The following is an 18,163-nucleotide window of genomic DNA, read 5'->3' as shown; positions in this document are numbered from 1 at the left end:
TCAATAGTTAAGGGTTTTCAGCTTTCTTCAAAATATCTTTGTGTTAAACAAAATAAGGGCAAGTAAATAGTGAAATGACATTGAAAATGAGATTTTTTCGGGGGGTGAACTCTACCTTTAAGAAACCTCAGCCATGGACTTATGAACTCACAAACATCTGTTGCAACTCCTACCTGGTGTTTTAAGCTATGCAGAAACGCTTCAGTAGACATGCACCCTTAGTCTTAACATTTTCTGAAAGGCATGATATAATAACATTATTCTCATTGGTGAGCTCTGTATTTCTTTTATTTGATTGTTTAGCGCGGAGCAGATGCTGCGGGAGTGTGAGCTTCATCTACAGCAGGAGCAGCAGCGTCGTGACGCAGCTAAAGATCATCTGGACAGACTCGCACACATACTAAACACTGTCAGAGCGGGAGTGCAGCAGCTCAGCGACAAACTACAGCACATCCCACCGGTACTTAATCAGTCCAGTCAAACACATTAAACATGCTCCACAAAACATGCCCTTTTATAACCCTGGTTAATAATAGACATGTTTTCTACGAATAGGCTTCTAGGAACTTTAGGTTTCCTGGAGCTTCAAGAGGTCATAGGTTTTTAGACTTAAATTTTCTTGCCCGATATCTATTTAAAATGTTAAAGCGATAGATCACCCAACAATTAAAGTTCTGTCATTTAGTAAAGTTTATAAACTAATTTCAAGAGGAGCAAGCGCTTATGATTGATAGCAGCTGGTCCTCATTAGCTAACGCACGATTCAGCAATCAGACGATTCCTAAATCACTATAAATAACCAGAGTATCTTATCTTAGCCATCTTCATCTCGAAGAATCCCCCCTTCCATCCCTGCTCCTCCCTATTCCTTGTCAGGGCAGCACAGAGGCCCAATGGCTAGCATCATTGCCTCACAGCAAGAATGTCACTGGCTCAGATCTTACCTAGCCAAGTCAGTATTTCTGTGTGGAGTTTGCATGTTCTTCCCGTGTTTGCGTGGGTTTTCCCCGGGCTCTCTGGTTTCCTCCCACAGACCAAAAACATGAAACATAAGTAAATTGAGATAACTAAATCGACATCATAGACAAGCGTTGAATTCAGCATACACTCTTCATAGCTATTAATAATCTTCATTTACCATTATCAAGCAGAGGAGTTCTCGAGACCTACCTGATCTCAGACTCCCCTCTCGCCCTGCAATGGGAGGGAGCCCTGGACTCGAGGATCTCACAAGCTCTCCCAGGAAAGCATGCCAAACACGATTTATAATCAATCAACAGCTCAAGGCGAACTCTTGAATTTACTCACCCTTAATTTGTTCAAACTTATTTTTTCTTTCTCTTGTTCAAACTTAGTTTTTCTTATGCAGAACACACAGGAAGATATATTCTTATGTGTTCAACAGAAGAAAAAACCTAATGAAAGGTTGAAAATTTTTAATATCTGAAAAATTACCATCTCTTAAAGGTTTATTGCTCTAATAAAACTTTCAATTGTGTAATTTACTTCTCTTAAATGTACTCAAAAATGTTGCAAAAATAGCCTGTTTATTTTTAAGGGTCAGGGAGAATGAGGAAATAGTCATGTATGTAAATGCCCTCTGTTATGATGACTAATCTATAGTACACTTACCGGCCACTTTATTAGGTACACCTGTCCAACTGCTCGTTAACTTAAATTTCTAATCAGCCAATCACATGGCAGCAACTCCATGCATTTATGCATGTAGTTATGGTCAAGACGATCTGCTGCAGTTCAAATTAAGCATCAGAATGGGGAAGAAATGTGATTTAAGTGATTTTGAACGTGGCATGGTTGGTGCCAGACGGGCTGGTCTAAGTATTTCAGAAACTGCTGATCTACTGGGATTTTCACACACAACCATCTCTAGGATTTACAGAGAATGGTCTAAAAAAGAGAAAATATCCAGTGAGTGGCAGTTCTGTGGGCACAAATGCCTTGTTGATGTCAGAGGAGAATGGCCAAACTGATTCGAGCTGATAGAAAAGCAACATTAACACAAATAACCACTCGTTGGAACTGAGGTATGCAGAAGAGCATCTCTGAACGCACAACACGTCCAACCTTGATGCGGATGGGCTACAGCAGCAGAAGACCATACCGAGTGCCACTCCTGTCAGCTAATAACAGGAAACTGAGGCTACAATTCACACAGGGTCACCAAAATTGGACAATAGAAGATTATAAATATGTTGCCTCGATTTCTGCTGTGATATTCAGATAGTAGGGTCAGAATTTGGCATCAACAACATGAAAGCATGAATCCATCCTGCCTTCTATCAACGGTTTAGGCTGGTGGTGGTGGTGTAATGGTGTGGGAGATATTTTCTTTGGCACATTTTGGGCCCATTAGTACCAATTGAGCATCGTGTCAACGCCACAGCCTACCTGAGTATTGTTGCTGACCATGTCCATCCCTTTATGACCACAGTGAACCCATCTTCTGATGGCTACTTCCAGCAGGATAACGCATAAAGCGCGAATCATCTCAGACTGGTTTCTTGAACATGACAATGAGTTCACTGTACTCAACTGGCCTCCACAGTCACCATATCTCAATCCAATAGAGCACATTTGGGATGTGGGGGAACTGGAGATTCGCTTCATGGATGTACAGCCGACAAATCTGCAGCAACTGTGTGATTCAATCATGTAAATATAGACCAAAATCTCTGAGGAATATTTTCAGTACCTTGTTTAATCTGAGCCAAGAAGGATTAAGGCAGTTCTGAAGGCAAAAGGGGGTTCAACCTGGTACTAGTAAGGTGTATATTTATACCTGTAAATCAGTATTTTTCTGCGTCTCTGGCAGATGAAGGGTCCGGAACCACAGCTGTCTCCAGACTCAGACGAGCAAATACTGGAGCTGATGACTGAGGCTGAGCAGAAACTCGTGCTGCTCAAGGAGGAACTGCAGGGCAATGATCTGGCAACCATCATGAAGGAGATGGAAGAAGAAGAGGTGAGGAATGCCATTAGTGTCTTTCTATTTTGCCCTTATGAAGAGTTAGAACTAGTAAACCATAATTTTTGTTGTTTTTGTTTATTTTAGGAACATGTGCTATCTTTGTTTTTTTTTAAAGATGTAAAATAGCCCTTACTGATATTTTTTTTCTGCTTCCCTGCAGTTCCATGCCACTATAGCGAGAAAAATACCCCAGTACAACACTCGCATTCAGCTGCATGAGGCCCACAAACAGGATCCTTTTGATGGTGAGACACTCGTTCCACATGAAATCACATTTCTATTACATAACAAGAGATGCCTAATACAAAGTCATAATTATGATTTGAAAAGTACAGATTCTGAAATACTAAGTCGTAATACTCAGAGTTAAAGTACAGTATGAGCTAATCTGAAAATATCATCAAAAAATCTAAAGGATAACTACTTCTGAAAATGATTTTTTATATACATCTCACAATTGCAGTGTTTAGGCATAACTTTGACTCATAATATCATATTTTGTTCCCAAATCTAGTTTTATAATGAATATTAATGTTTTTGGAGGCATGAAGTGTCAAATGTGTTTCAAATGGGGATTTTTGAATATAAATAAATAAATATATATATATATATATATATATATATATATATATATATATATATATATATATATATATATATATATATATATATATATATATATATATATATATATCTCCCCATTTGAAACATTTATATGCCGCATATACAATTGAAGTCAGAAATATTAGCCCCCCTTTGAATTTATTTTCTTTTTCAAATATTTCCCAAATGATGTTTAACAGAGCAAGTTTTCACAGTATGTCTGATAATATTTTTTTCTTCTGGAGAAAGTCTTATTTGTTTTTTATGAACCATTTTAAGGTCAAAATTATTAGCCCCTTTAAGCTATATATTTTTTCGATAGTCTACAGAACTGCAGAACAAACCATCATTAAACAATAACTTGCCTAATTATTCTAACTTGCCTAGTTAACCTAATTAACCTAGTTACGCGTTTAAATGTCACTTTAAGATGTATAGAAGTGTCTTTAAATATATATAGATTACATATCAGAATTATTAGCCCCCCTGAATTATTAGCCCCCCTGTTTATTTTTTCCCCAATTTCTGTATAACGGAAATAAAATTTTTCATAAGACATTTCTAAACATAATAGTTTTAATCACTCATTTCTAATAACTGATTTATTTTGTCTTTGCCATGATGACAGTAAATAATATTTTACTAGATATTTTTCAAGACACTTCTATACAGCTTAAAGTGACATTTAAAGGCTTAACTAGAATAATATGGTTAACTAGGCAGGATATGGTAATTAGGCAAGTTATTGTAAAATAATGGTTTGTTCTGTAGACTATCAAAAAATATTAGCTTAAAGGGGCTAATAATTTTGACCTTAAAATGGATTTTTAAAAAATTAAAAACAGCTTTTTATTTAAGCTATACTAAAACAAATAAGACTTTCTCCAGAAGAAAAAATATTATCAGACATACTGTGAAAATTTCCTTGCTCTGTTAAACATAATTTGGGAAATATTTAAAAAAGAAAAAAGTCAAAGGGGGGCTAATAATTCTGACTTCAACTGTGTGTATATATACATATACATTACAAAGAGAGGTGTTCTGGATTTCTAAATTAAAATCACTTGCATCAAAAGTAATAAATGAGAACTTGAATCTTTCGGTGTTTCTTTAATGCTTTATCGTTTATCTACAGCATTGTGAATCATGGATTTTAAGTGAATAATGAAAAAAAAATGATATGAAAATACATTTTCAATGTTTTGTACTGTCGTAATTTCATTGTGTCACTTGATGAATTTATGAAAACGTGAATGACGATAATTGAAATGTCATTGTTCAATGGAGGTAATGCTTTTACAGGTGGAGAAAATAATTCTTGTGTTGTTAGCTATATTGAAACGAAAAATGAGATAGTTTTAACTATTGAGTAGTTGTCTAACTAATGATGTATTGTCATTGAATGTGGAATAATAGGATGGAGTAAGAAGATTGTGCCCAATATAATATAATATACACACACACACACACATATTTATATATATATATATATATATATATATATATATATATATACTTTTTTTCCCTATGTAAATCTGGCCCTAAGAATACGGTGGATCCTAATTGGAGTGAAGTGAAATGGATATTGTCAAGTATGGTTACCAATAGCAGCGAGCAGTTATTGCTTTGGGCGCTCGGGGAACAATAAGGGGTTAGGTGTCTTGCTCAAGGGCACCTCAGGTAGGTATCAAATGTGGAGAGAGTGTGGTTCATCCACTCTCCCCATTAAGCTGCGGTCACACTGGGCTTTGTATGTGCGAAATTCTGTCGTCATGCGCTGCGAAAATGGGCGGGATTAAGCAAGATGTTTAGACATTAAAAAATCCAGCGATTGCTCCATGTTTTAAAATTTCAATTTCTGTCCTGTCGATTGGTCTCGCGCAGTCAAGTGATGCGATTTCGCAGGTCAGAGTTCACCAAGCTTGAACTTTGCACTGCAACAACATGCAAAACTTGATGCATGACCTTGCGTTTCCGCTCTGACGCATTCGCGTGCGTATGAATGAAAGTCTATGGAAAGAAAAGTCAAGTGTGACCGCAGCTTCATCCTGGACCGGGAATTAAACCTGCAGCCTGTCGATTACAAGGCTAATTCCCTAACCACAAATGCTCCATACTATGCCAGAGCTGACACATTTATTAGATAAAGGCGTTACACACCTGCATGTGTTTTCTGTCAACAGATGAGGAGGACAGCGGCGATGATGAAGGCGACATCATCACCCGCTTCAGCCTGAAGCATCAGTCGCAGGCAATCATTGACGCAAATACCAAGAGGAAGACTCGCATTAAAAAAAGGAAGGGTAAACTCTGATCTGATCCAGCCACATGAGGGTTCGTTAGCATCTGATCCACTTTAAAACACTGAAGCTTCATCATCATTCTAGAATTCTGCACATTCATGCTTAAGACAAATAAAGGGATTGAACATGTAGTTTGATTTCAATAAACATTGTTATTTTGTGCACATGATTACTTGCATGCCAGAAGACTCGTGAGTCTAATGTGACACCTGTTAAAGATCTCACTTCACACATGACACCTGTGATCAAGATAAAGCAGACATACCATCACAGCACAGAATCTGAAAAATGTACACACGTACACTGTCAGTCATAATGTACATGAAAGTATATGCAAATTATTTATATATATATATATATATATATATATATATATATATATATATATAGAGAGAGAGAGAGAGAGAGAGAGAGAGAGAGAGAGAGAGATAGAGAGATATATATATATAGAGATATATATATATATATATATATATATATATATATATATATATATGTATATATATATAAAACTGATTTATTTAAAAGATATATTTATTAAAATAATATTTTAGTCACAGAACATCTTTAGAAATGGAAAGATAATACTATTAAATTCAAGCAAAATATATATATAAAAAAAACAAACTACAAAATTTCACCAAAATGTTATATATATATATATATATTTTTCTCTTGAATTTTGCTATTTTTAAAAATTTGTATTTAATATTTCTCTATAACTTATACATTTGGGCTACTAATTTTGCAACATTATCATAAGTTATTTTGTTAGATTAGCTCCAGATTTGGCTTCAGTACTGACAAAACTAATGTATATGCACAAATATAATATTGTAAAGCATCCTATAGAAAATATGAATGTAAATGAGAGATTTGTAGGGGGTGTACTTATATATGCTGAGCACTGTATATTTCGAATAGATGTTAGTGAAATATTATCATATATTATTTGTTTTCCAACCATTAGTTTTACAAATATGTACATATTTGTTGAAATATATTATATGAACACATAAAATGATAGCTAATATATATCACATATGTAATTTGCATATACAGTATTGCCATATATCAGATTTCTATGTGGGTGCAGTGTATTTAACTGTCAAACTAAGAATCCAGGAAATTATTTTAAAACAGTTTTTATGTCTTTTCAATGGTGATGATAATGGGAAATGTTTAATAAGCTTCAAGTTAGCTTATTAGAATAATTACTAAAGACCCATGTGACATAAATTAATGGTGCTGAACAATGGGCTATATGCACAGCTAGTGTTTGTCAGCCAATGATGATAGGTTTATGTGACTATTGTCAATTTCCTCCTACAGCATCAATGTTGTAATCTAATTCAAATCAGTTTAATAGACTTAAGCATTCATTTGGTTGTTAAAGCGTAAAAATAGATGAGAAACCGTTTAAACGCAGGTGCCCTCATTAGCAGCAGGCCAGCGCAGAAACTCCATTGAAAATTCTGGGGTAACACGAATTTCCATATTTTAAAGACATAGTGGGGAAAAATAGAATTTAATGCAGTGCTTCTTGTTTGGTCTGATATCTACTTTATATCGTATCTCAGCCAGGCTGTGAAGATCACTGATTTTTAAATAAACGAGATTTTAAACGCAGCGATTTTGCTTGGGATGACAATTAACCCGGAAGCTCAGGGCCTGGCTGACTAAAATTAAAAGTCTGTGTGCATATACCCCATTAGCTTTGCATTTTAGTAATAACTGAACTTTTGTTTTTGATCAAATGCAGCATTTCAGAGCAAATTCACACAATTGTGAACTTACACAAGATGACAAAAATGTAATAAAATAAAATTTAAAACGTTAAATCCTACCGATCACTTTTGAACTGTAGTGTACAAGACTTACTGTGACTTATACTGTAACCTACAATCTCCAATGAAAGAACAAAAATACTATTTATTAAACTGCAACTGTACAAACATTGCAGATGACACACTGTCTCAGTGGTTAGCACTGTCGCTTCACAGCAAGAAGGTCGCTGGTTTAAATCCCGGCTGTGTCAGTTGGTATTTCTGTGTGGAGTTTGCATGTTCTCGCTGTGTTGGTGTTGGTTTCCTCTGGGTGCTCCGGTTACCCCCGCAGTCAAAAGACATGCAGTATAGGTGAACTGGATAAATTAAATTGGCCGTAGTGTATGAATGTGATTGTGAGAGTGTATGGGTGTTTCCCAGTACTGGGTTGCAGCTGGAAGGGCATCCGCTGTGTAAAACATATGCTGAATAAGTTGGCGGTTCATTCAGCTGTGGCGACCCTTGATAAATAAAGGGACTAAGCCAAAAGAAAGTGAATGAATGGCAAACATTGCATTCTACTTTAAAAGAACACATACAATACATTTACATAACAACATAGTGTGACTTTGAAATGTTTTGCATACATGCCTAAACACCCTGTATCATTCATGTCAGTTAGAAAAAATGCGCCTGTACAAATACAATCCTGTAGTCCACCCTTGTTTTGTTAGTCAAGTTTGTGAAGCACTTTCATACCTACAGTATAGTCTACACACGTAATTTGCTACAGTTGCAATCAGAATTATTAAACCCTGTGAATTATTAGCCCCCATTTATTTTTTTCCCCAATTTCTGTTTAATGGAGGAAGATTTTTTCAACACGTTTCTAAACATAATAGTTTTAATAACTCATTTCTAATAACTGATTTATTTTATCTTTGCCATGATGACAGCAAATAATATTTGACTAGATATTTTTCAAGACACTTCTACACAGCTTAAAGTGACATTTAAAGGCTTAACTAGGTTAACTAGGCAGGTTAGGGTAATTAGGCAAGTTATTGTATAACGATGGTTTGTTCTGTAGTAGACGATCCAAAAAATATATAGCTTAAAGGGGCTAATAATTTTTACCTTAAAATGTTTTTTTTTTTAATTAAAAACTGCTTTTATTCTAGCCGAAAATAAACAAAAATGACTTTCTCCAGAAGAAAAAATATTATCAGACATACTGTGAAAATTTCCTTGCTCTGTTAAACATCATTTGGGAAATATTTAAAAAAGAAAGAATAATCAAAGGGGGTTTAATCATTCTGATTGCAACAGTACACACACAATGTCACAAATTTTTTCTCTTTTAGTTTAAACAAGATGATTGTAATATAATTTTCCACTGGTTTCAAAGGTTTGTGTTTTCATGGCACTAAAATGCCATTGTCATGTGTAATTGAACTGTCAAACTGCATAAAAGGTTTAACGTTTTAGTTGAAAACTTTCGTGTAAACAGCCCCAAATCTCCGCCATGTGTTTTCACAACAGAAATATTCACAGAATTCATCCTTTATTGCCATAACATTTTCTTCTTGCTCATATAAACAAATGCTTTATGAGAACTCATTTATAGCAAAGTCCAATCACAGACTATATTACTACTGTAGCATGACTGGGATTTTTATTAAAGGGATAGTTTTTTTCTTCTTCTGCTGAACACTAAAGAAGAAATCTGAAAACCTGTAACCATTGACTATAAAAACAAATGCAATTGAAGTAAATTGTTACACGTTTCCAGCATTCTTCAAAGTATCTTCTTTTGTGTTCGACAGAAGAAAGAAAATCAGACAGGTTTGGAACAAGTCAAAGGTGAGAGTATTAATTTTTGTGTGAACTATGCCTTTAATACTGCTTCTAGATATTAAGCAGAATGGCATTTCCATGTACAGGTGTGCTTGTCCTATTTTTTGTCCTTTCTGACTGTTATATAAGAGTCTGGTGGAGGCACTGGAGCTGATCTGAGCTGTACATCAGGGTGTGAGAGCATTCCTTCAGGCCTCACTACCATTAACCGAGGCATGTGCTTACAGATAATAAACCTATAATCTAAGATTGTTTCTGTCCATGCAATGCTTTGTCATTTTAGGCCATAGGTCTCAAACTCAATTCGTGGAGGGCCACAGCTCTGCACAGTTTTTCTCCAACCTTAATCCAACACAGCTGATCCAACTAATCAAGGTGTTCAAGACTGCTAGAAACTAAGCAGGTGTGAGTTGGAGGTGGTTGGAGCTAAACTATGCAGAGCTGGGAGATTGAGTTTGAGACCATTGATTTAAGCTAATTAACAGCATTAATGTATCTTTATTCACAGCCATGCTTTACACCGCCAATGAAATCACTGCTGAGAAAACAGGCTTACATAAACAGTGTAAATTATGAAACTTTAATGCAGTCATTGGTGATGTTCAGATATTCTGCATGTGTCTCGAGCATATACACTTGCGCATAAACCTCAAATGGATTTAAACAAAGCTTTTAATTATATTATATAACACACTGGTGTTGCCTATGACTTCGTTAAAGAAACATGTTATTGTTAGATACACTGTTCTAGCATGGTTAAGAAGATTATTAGAGAGGCATTATGTACAAATTGTGTGTATTAACTAATTACATTTTTAATAACTAATACAACAAAACTGCTTGTAACAAATTAAAAAGACCTTCCTTTACTTCCTAAATTGCATATGAAAGTCTGTAAACAAATTTTTACTTTATTTTATTTATTCCTGAAGTACCAAAGAGTTTTGTTTTCTTTAGGAAAATCTAAAAGATTGTGTTGCAAGGACAACTGAGTGAGAGGACCATGCATTATTTTATTTTTTATGTGATAGCAATTTATGAGAAAGCTATTTTGAGTTTGTGTTTTGTCTTTCATTCATTCATTTTTCTTTGGCTTAATATCTTTATTAATCAGGGGTCGCCACAGCGGAATGAACCGCCAACTTATCCAGCATATGTTTTACCCAGTGGATGTTTTCCAGCTGCAACCCAGTACTGGGAAACATCCATACACATTCATTCACACATATACACTCTGGCTAGACCCGCACGGAATCCGCGTGTGCAGAATTCCGCAGATTTTTAGCCCCTCATTTATTCTGTTTATTTACTTGTGTAAATGTGTGTAAAATCATATTTTTTCAGTTTTTAAATTCATTTCAGTAATATTATTGACTAGTATGAAAATATTTATATGATTTATTTACAATACAGTTTTTAAAGTAATATTTTCTGTCTTTTAATATATATATATATATATATATATATATATATATATATATATATATATATATATATATATATATATAAATATATTTTAAAAAGTAGATCTAATTGGATTTGCATTGTAAACATTAAATACAAGATAAAAAGTTATCACTTTTTATTTTATTCCGCATAAATCTGCAGATTTTTACCAAAAGTCTGCACAGAAATAGCAAAAAATGTCCACAGATTCCATCTGAACCTAACTATGGCCAATTTAGTTTATTCAATTCACTTATAGCACTTATAGCAGATGTCGTTGGACTGTGCGGGAAACTGGAGCACCTGGAGGAAACCCACACCAACATGGGGAGAACATGCAAACTCCACATAGAAATGCCAACTAACCCAGCCGGGACTCAAACCAGCGACCTTCTTTCTGTGAGGCGATCGTGCTATCCACTGCACCACCGTGATGCCTTGTTTTGTCATTCATTAATTAATTTTCCTTCGGCTCATACACTACGGCCAATTTAGTTTATTCAATTCACCTGTCTTTGGACTGTGAGGGAAACTGGAGGAAACCCACACCAACACAGGGAGAACATACAAACTAGAAATGCCAACTGACCCAGCCACAGGGGCGGACTGGGACAAAAATTCAGCCCTGGCACTGTAGCCACACCAGCCCACATTACCACACCGACACAGCCCCACCCATGGACACGCACATCCACACATTATATTAGTGTACAGATGGTGAAATAATATACGCAGTGCCAAATGTAATAGATATTAAAACATTTAAATGTATGTGACTGGAACAAAAACAACCTCTTTATAAAAAATGTATACATACAGTAAAAACTTAATAAAAAATGTTTGTCTGCTATTATATGATAGAAGTAACCTTTGAATGTGTCTCACGCACGCACACACACACACACACACACACACACACACACACACACACACACACACGCACACGCACACACACACACACACACACACACAGAGCTTTACACACAAATGGACACGCAGCACGCAGCATGTGCAAAATGTCCTGTATGTCCAAAGAATTTTGTCAGTTGTTGTGTCTGAGTGAAAAAAGAATTGATGAAATTTGAGAGATGTAATCATTAAATGCATTTTGTGCCAAAACAATGAGAATTGATCCCTAGTTCAGCCCACATAGACTTCTGTTGTGCTCACTGTGTCAAGAGTTTTGCAAAAGTGTCCTATATAGAGAAATGTGTCCTAGCGTCTGTAAAAAAAACTTTATTACACTTAAGTAATAACAGTAGCACAAAAGGCAATACAATATATAACAAAAAAGCAGAAATATTTGTGTGTACTAGCAGATTTGTACATTTTTAATCCTTCATGATATATAGCTTTTTTTTATATAAAGTATGCTGAAGTGTTGCTAGTGCTGCATCTCCATTTGTGTGTGTGTGTGACACACATTCACAGGCTACTCCTATCATAGGGGTTAATTTATCGTTAATTAGCCACAGTCTTAAAAAGGCTTACATGAGCTTTTATTTTGAAGTGTTTCTGGCAATCAGACAGTTTATTCTTATTTGTTTCGGGACCACACACACACACACCAACCTACATGGATACTCCGAAGTGATGTTTAGCACTTGCATGCTTAGTACTTGTTGGAAACTTTGTGGAAAAAGAATAAAGAATTCTGGATTGATTGCAGCTCGTTGCCTCTGACTGACCAGATATCTGTGGTGAACTAGCCCCCACTGACAACCCCTAACTGGTTTGTGGTTTCTATATCAGTTTTCTGTACACAGTATTAAGAAACTGTCAGCATTTGTGTCAGGGTGTGTTTCTCTTACGGCTGTATTCCTACCTCCATGACACTTGACTCTGCTGCAGCAGTCAGGCTATCTGCACTGCCACTGGGTCCAGAAACATTCTAGTTTGACTAGATGAACACAGGAGTCAGGAAAGGAAGAACACAAGCAAGCCAATGTCTGACTATTGCATAGATATACTACAATATTGCCTGTAAAAGAAGTCTATGTTCCACCTACATACTGTGACATATGCATGTATTTAATGTTTTACTTTAAAGACTAGCTATGTATTTAGAGTTGACTATAAATTCCTACAGTACTATAGCTATAGCTGTTCTGTGTATACCATAAATTCCACGTTATCTGCTTATAATGATATTTTAAAATGTATGGGAGTTCCACGCTGAGTTAACTGTTAAACACAGTGTAGGTTACTGTCAAAAACTGTCAGAAGTAGCGTGAATGACATTAAAATTAATTATTATTTTTATTTTAGTATAATTAAGGGGGTCAGTCACACACCAGAAGCGCTGCTCGGCGACGCACAGCGTCGCGCCGCGCAACGCCATGCATTTCAGAATTCTAATTTCTAACTTTCTAAGGTACACAAGTCGGCAGCTGTCATGTGAATATGCGCGTCTGATGTGCCATACTTTCAACTGTCATGTGCTCGCCGTGTTGCGGCGCATCCGATGTGTGACCTGCTTTATTTTCTGTTCCCTTCTTACCTCCTCTACCGCGCTACTGTCCTCCGATGCATTTACACCTCCTCTCGCGAATATTTCGGTTAATTTTATGCATTTGGCAGCATCTGATTTTAGAGCCCTTTTCTTGCTCTCTCTGACCTTATCAGCACCGCCTTTCCTTTTTTACGGTCCATATTTTGACATTAACGTTAGCTTGCGTTGTGTTGCATTTACTGTTTGACCATCTTGCCAGATTTTGATTACATCAGCGTGATCCACAGCCTCTGATTGGGTCGGCCCATCTCGAGACCGGCCGGCCGTCGCCGATTGGCCCAAATGCTTAACATGTATCATTATTATAATTATCAATCATCATTATTATTATTATTATTGTTGTTGTTGTCATCAACAGCAGCATTATATTCACATCTTGCAAGAGATAAAAGCTGCCAGCATGCAAAAACAATACATATTAAAAAAAAAAAAAAAAAAAAAAAAAAAAAACCTGACCGGCCCACATTTTAAAACTGCTCCGGCCCTTCTGGCATTTGCCAGAATTGCCAGACGGCCAGTCCGCCCCTGCCCAGCCAGGACTCAAACCAGCGACATTTTCTTGCTGTGAGGCAACAGTGCTAACCACTGAGCCACCGTGTCACCTTTGTGTTTTGTTCCTCTGGATAATTTTTTGCGTTTGTATTTTCTACAGTATAGTAATATTCAATATCTGCAATATTGCCGTAGAAAGACGTTTTTTTACAGTCTATGGGACTGATTTTATTCTAATATATATTGTAGGGCCTGTAATATTTTAAATATTTGCTTGATGAACTTTGACGATAATAATGATAACCAGTTTTTAAAAAAAACACTTCCTTATCTGTTCACAATGCAAATGACTCCCATATTTCACGTAAAGATAGTAAGTAAAAAAGATAGATACAAAACTACTTATCCATCCCAAAGAAACCAAATTAATTTCCTATATAAAAATATAATAAATCATTATATTCACGTCTAAAAGTCTACATTAAATATCATGGTTGTTGTGACCTATGGTTGTGACTCATTAGTTCTGCAATGTAGTCTGTCAGCTTATGAGCAACTATGACATTTTTTTCTTTCATAATAACACCTCACACCTTTGCGCACTGTCAGTTTGCGCGAGCTTCAGGTGAACACACAATGGTGTGATTTCTTTCTTCTGACCGTCAAAGTTTTCGTTTTCACGCGAAATATTTAACGACGAGTTTTGCGAGTAATGAGTTTACAAAAAGAAGATGGCGGCACGGCTTGTAAAACGGAAAAAGGAGGCCTGTTCCTTTGTTTACAACGGTGAGACCTTCAGGTAATGTACAAATGAGTCTTGTTTAATGTGATGCAGAATTTCTACTTTAATTTTTGAATATTTATAATATTTGGAAGGTTATTAAATGTATAATTGAGTGTTAAAAAGTTTTAATTGAATCTAAACATCATAAATATTGTGTTGTGATACCACCCATCTACTTATTTCTGTATTTGTCGTGAATTATCGTTAGTTACTGACATATTTGTTTCACATTCTGCACTTTCGACAGTTAAATTGCTTGACATTTTCTACAGATGAACACAGAACTGTACTATTACTGCTAATCAATACGCACAACAAAAGCCTGTCAGTAAAATGAGAGATTGTGTAAAAGGAAAGGAGCCAGTAGGCGGAATAAACCGAACTGACAGCCCCATTAGCCTGTGCAGACAATCAGATTATTGTGTTATTAGTCAGCTTGGAGAGAGCCAGAGATGGAAGGATGAAAAACACAGGGTTACTTCAGTTTAGATGAGCTCCTCGGTTTATGCACTACTGCAGACACTGACAGATCATGAGGGATCTTTCTGGACGGTCATGGTGTCTCCTCTTCTGGCTAATTCAGCAGATTACAAACATTTTTAAGAGGAGCTGATCTACAACCAACAGATTCTGGATAAGCAGCAATTTACACAGTGAGTGACCCATTTTTTTATTTTCTATTTGTTCACTGAAGTTAATGCAATTTTTAAAGACAAAATCATAAATGTATAGTATTTTAATACAATATATTAGCAAAATCATGTTGCAAATATATACAAATAGTCCATAAACTTAAAGTGTGCAATTAAATATATATAAAAATGTGTTGCTCATTGGAAAACTAATCTACACATTTTTGCTGAAATATGTCTTTATCATCACTGTTGATCTATCGAAAGTATCCTTGCTAAATAAATATTTTCATATTTCCTTCACAAAAATATTCTGAATATAATTTATAGAATAGTGTGTAGTGTGTAATGTTACAAAAGCTTTATATTTCAGATAAATAGTAATCTTTGGATATTTACATTCATCAATTATCCTGAAAACAATATTTGATTGTAAATAAATACTGCTAATAATAATAATAATAAACATTTCTTGGACTGAAAATCTGCCTATTAGAATAATTTTAGAAGGGAAGGAGTATGTGACTGGAGTAATGATAAAAATGCTAAAAAAAATAAATAAATAAATTGCAGGAATAAAATTAAAAAATATATATTAGAAAAAAAATTGACTTTTTTAAAAAATATATTCATATTGAAAACAGATATTTTTAAATAATACAAATATTTCACTTTATGTTTTTAACATTACTTTTAATTCAAATAAATGCAAGCTTGGTGAGCATAAGATACTTTTTAAAAATAAAATCTTACTGCTCTAAAACTTTTGACCGTCATTGTGTATATAATATATATATATATGTATGTATATATGTATGTGTGTGTGTTGTTATTTTTTTTAAATGTAGTTGTTTAGTGCACTATTTAAAGTGCACTAAATGTTGGGCTGGGCGATTAATCAAAAAGTAATCAAAAGTATATCATTTAGTTGTGTTGAAATATTTATACAATGCAGACTATAGATTGTTAATTTACATTTGATTATTGAATTTATTATAATTTTTATATATATATATATATATATATATATATATATATATATATATATATATATATATATATATATATATATATATAATTGTGTACATTTAATGCTGATGCACACTAGCAAAAGAAAATATATTCCAATCCAGGTAAAATGATGAATACTTTTCAAATAGTCATCTTGTGAAATTATGTTCATATCGCAGACAAACTAAACATTGCAACGTCAGTTTTTTCAATATCATGCAGCTCTAATCGAAATCGACATTCAGAACCTATTCTCATTATAAATGTTCCAGGTCGATTTTTAAAAAAAATATTTTTTCCTTTACTTTCTGATTATTATACTGATTATTTTACTTCAAGTGCGGAGCAGAATGTCCATCCTTCAGTCACTGAATGTATGTTGCTATGATATTGTATGCCTGACGTTGGGCTGCACGATATTGGAAAAATTTAACATTGCAATATTTTTTATTTTGCGATATAGATTGCTGTAAAAATATCAGATTACTTGATATCTCTATTTGTAAAGAATTTATAATGTTAAAATCTAATAAGCAATCGATAAACCTTTTGGGGTCCCCCAGCACATTTTCATTGTGGTCTGTGCTATTTGCAGTGCATTTCTGTTTTTGGACATGGTGTGAGTATTTTCATGCATAACAATCAAGAAAAAGCTACAAAAACAAAGCGTTTTATCATTTCCCAAGTCTAACAGTATTCAACGGCAGTAATTAAATGATCAAAATAAAAATAATTCAATAAAATTAATTGTAATTAAGGTCACAAATGGTACAATTTCTTATACCTGAATGCTTTAAAATCATTATACAATCGCAGGCATCAAAAGCACACGCAAATGATGAATTAAAATACAAGCTCAACATTGCATATATCCTGCGAATGATCACATTGCGATATCGATGCCTGACTTGCATGTATGTGTGTGCTGCTCTTTTCATAAATTAAACACGAGTTACTACCTGAACAGTAATGTTGCAAAGCATGTCAACAATGTAAAGTATTTTAGCATTGCTGGAATGTAAGAATCTTTTTTTTCAATGCATGTTGCTGTGATATTGTATACCTGACGTGTGTGTGTGTGCGTCTGCTACTTTTAATAAAGTCATCGTGTGTTTGGGCTGGAGGAGGATGCGGTCTTGTCTGCTGGTGTCCGGAGGAGAGAAGGGTCTGCGGGCTCGTCTGGGCCGAATGCGGCAGCTGCTGTGCCAGACGGATCATGCGGAGATTCAGGTGGACGAGGAGCCCGGCATTTGGCTCAGGAGCTTCCATCTGCTGGACCTGCAGGAACACACTGAGGTCAGAACGCATCACAATGCGCTCATGTTTACAGTACATTCACATTTATACATTTAGTGCATTGTTTCCTAACCCTGTTACTGGAGGCACACCATCAGTACATATTATGGATGTCTTTCTTATCCGACCCATTTATTTGAGGTTTTTGAGACTTTTCCAATGTTCTGATGATTTGATTCAAGTGTGTTTGAATAGGAAGAGGTTGAAAATGTGTACTGTTGGTGTGCCTACAAGAACAGGGTTGGGAAACACTGATTTAGTGCTTAGAAATGAGGGATGCACACAGAATTTATGCTGCTGTAAACAGATTAGGGCTGCACCATACTGAGAAAAAAATTCAATTCAATTCAATTCAATTCACCTTTATTTGTATAGCGCTTATACAATGTAGATTGTGTCAAAGCAGCTTCACATAAAAGGTCACAGTAAATAGGAACAGTGTAGTTCAGTTTGTAGTGTTTAAGTTCAGTTC

General features: G+C 35.1%; 2 protein-coding genes across 7 annotated transcripts in view; both read left to right on the top strand.

The window, feature by feature from the left end:
* The window catches only part of odad3 (outer dynein arm docking complex subunit 3), a 10,268-nt gene extending 4,199 nt beyond the window's left edge, over nucleotides 1–6,069 (top strand). The window contains 4 exon segments of the mRNA XM_056459251.1: nucleotides 304–460; nucleotides 2,834–2,983; nucleotides 3,150–3,234; nucleotides 5,776–6,069. Of these exon segments, the coding sequence (XP_056315226.1) occupies nucleotides 304–460; nucleotides 2,834–2,983; nucleotides 3,150–3,234; nucleotides 5,776–5,906 (523 nt within the window). The 3' untranslated portion in view covers nucleotides 5,907–6,069.
* Nucleotides 6,070–14,574: 8,505 nt separating this feature from the next.
* The window catches only part of rgl3a (ral guanine nucleotide dissociation stimulator-like 3a), a 39,477-nt gene continuing 35,888 nt past the window's right edge, over nucleotides 14,575–18,163 (top strand). For 2 of the 6 annotated variants that reach the window (XM_056459481.1, XM_056459476.1), the window contains exons 1-3: nucleotides 14,575–14,767; nucleotides 15,272–15,405; nucleotides 17,498–17,691. In XM_056459481.1, the coding sequence (XP_056315456.1) occupies nucleotides 17,524–17,691 (168 nt within the window). In that variant the 5' untranslated portion in view covers nucleotides 14,575–14,767; nucleotides 15,272–15,405; nucleotides 17,498–17,523. The remainder of the gene's footprint in view (nucleotides 14,768–15,271; nucleotides 15,406–17,497; nucleotides 17,692–18,163) is intronic. The other 4 variants (XM_056459479.1, XM_056459480.1, XM_056459477.1 and 1 more) reach the window with 4 other exon arrangements.

The sequence above is a fragment of the Danio aesculapii genome, chromosome 6 (genome assembly GCF_903798145.1).
Source record: "Danio aesculapii chromosome 6, fDanAes4.1, whole genome shotgun sequence".
NCBI lineage: Eukaryota > Metazoa > Chordata > Actinopteri > Cypriniformes > Danionidae > Danio > Danio aesculapii.
The sequence above is the reverse complement of the archived record's forward strand: the minus strand, read 5'-3'. Positions and strand labels throughout refer to the sequence as shown.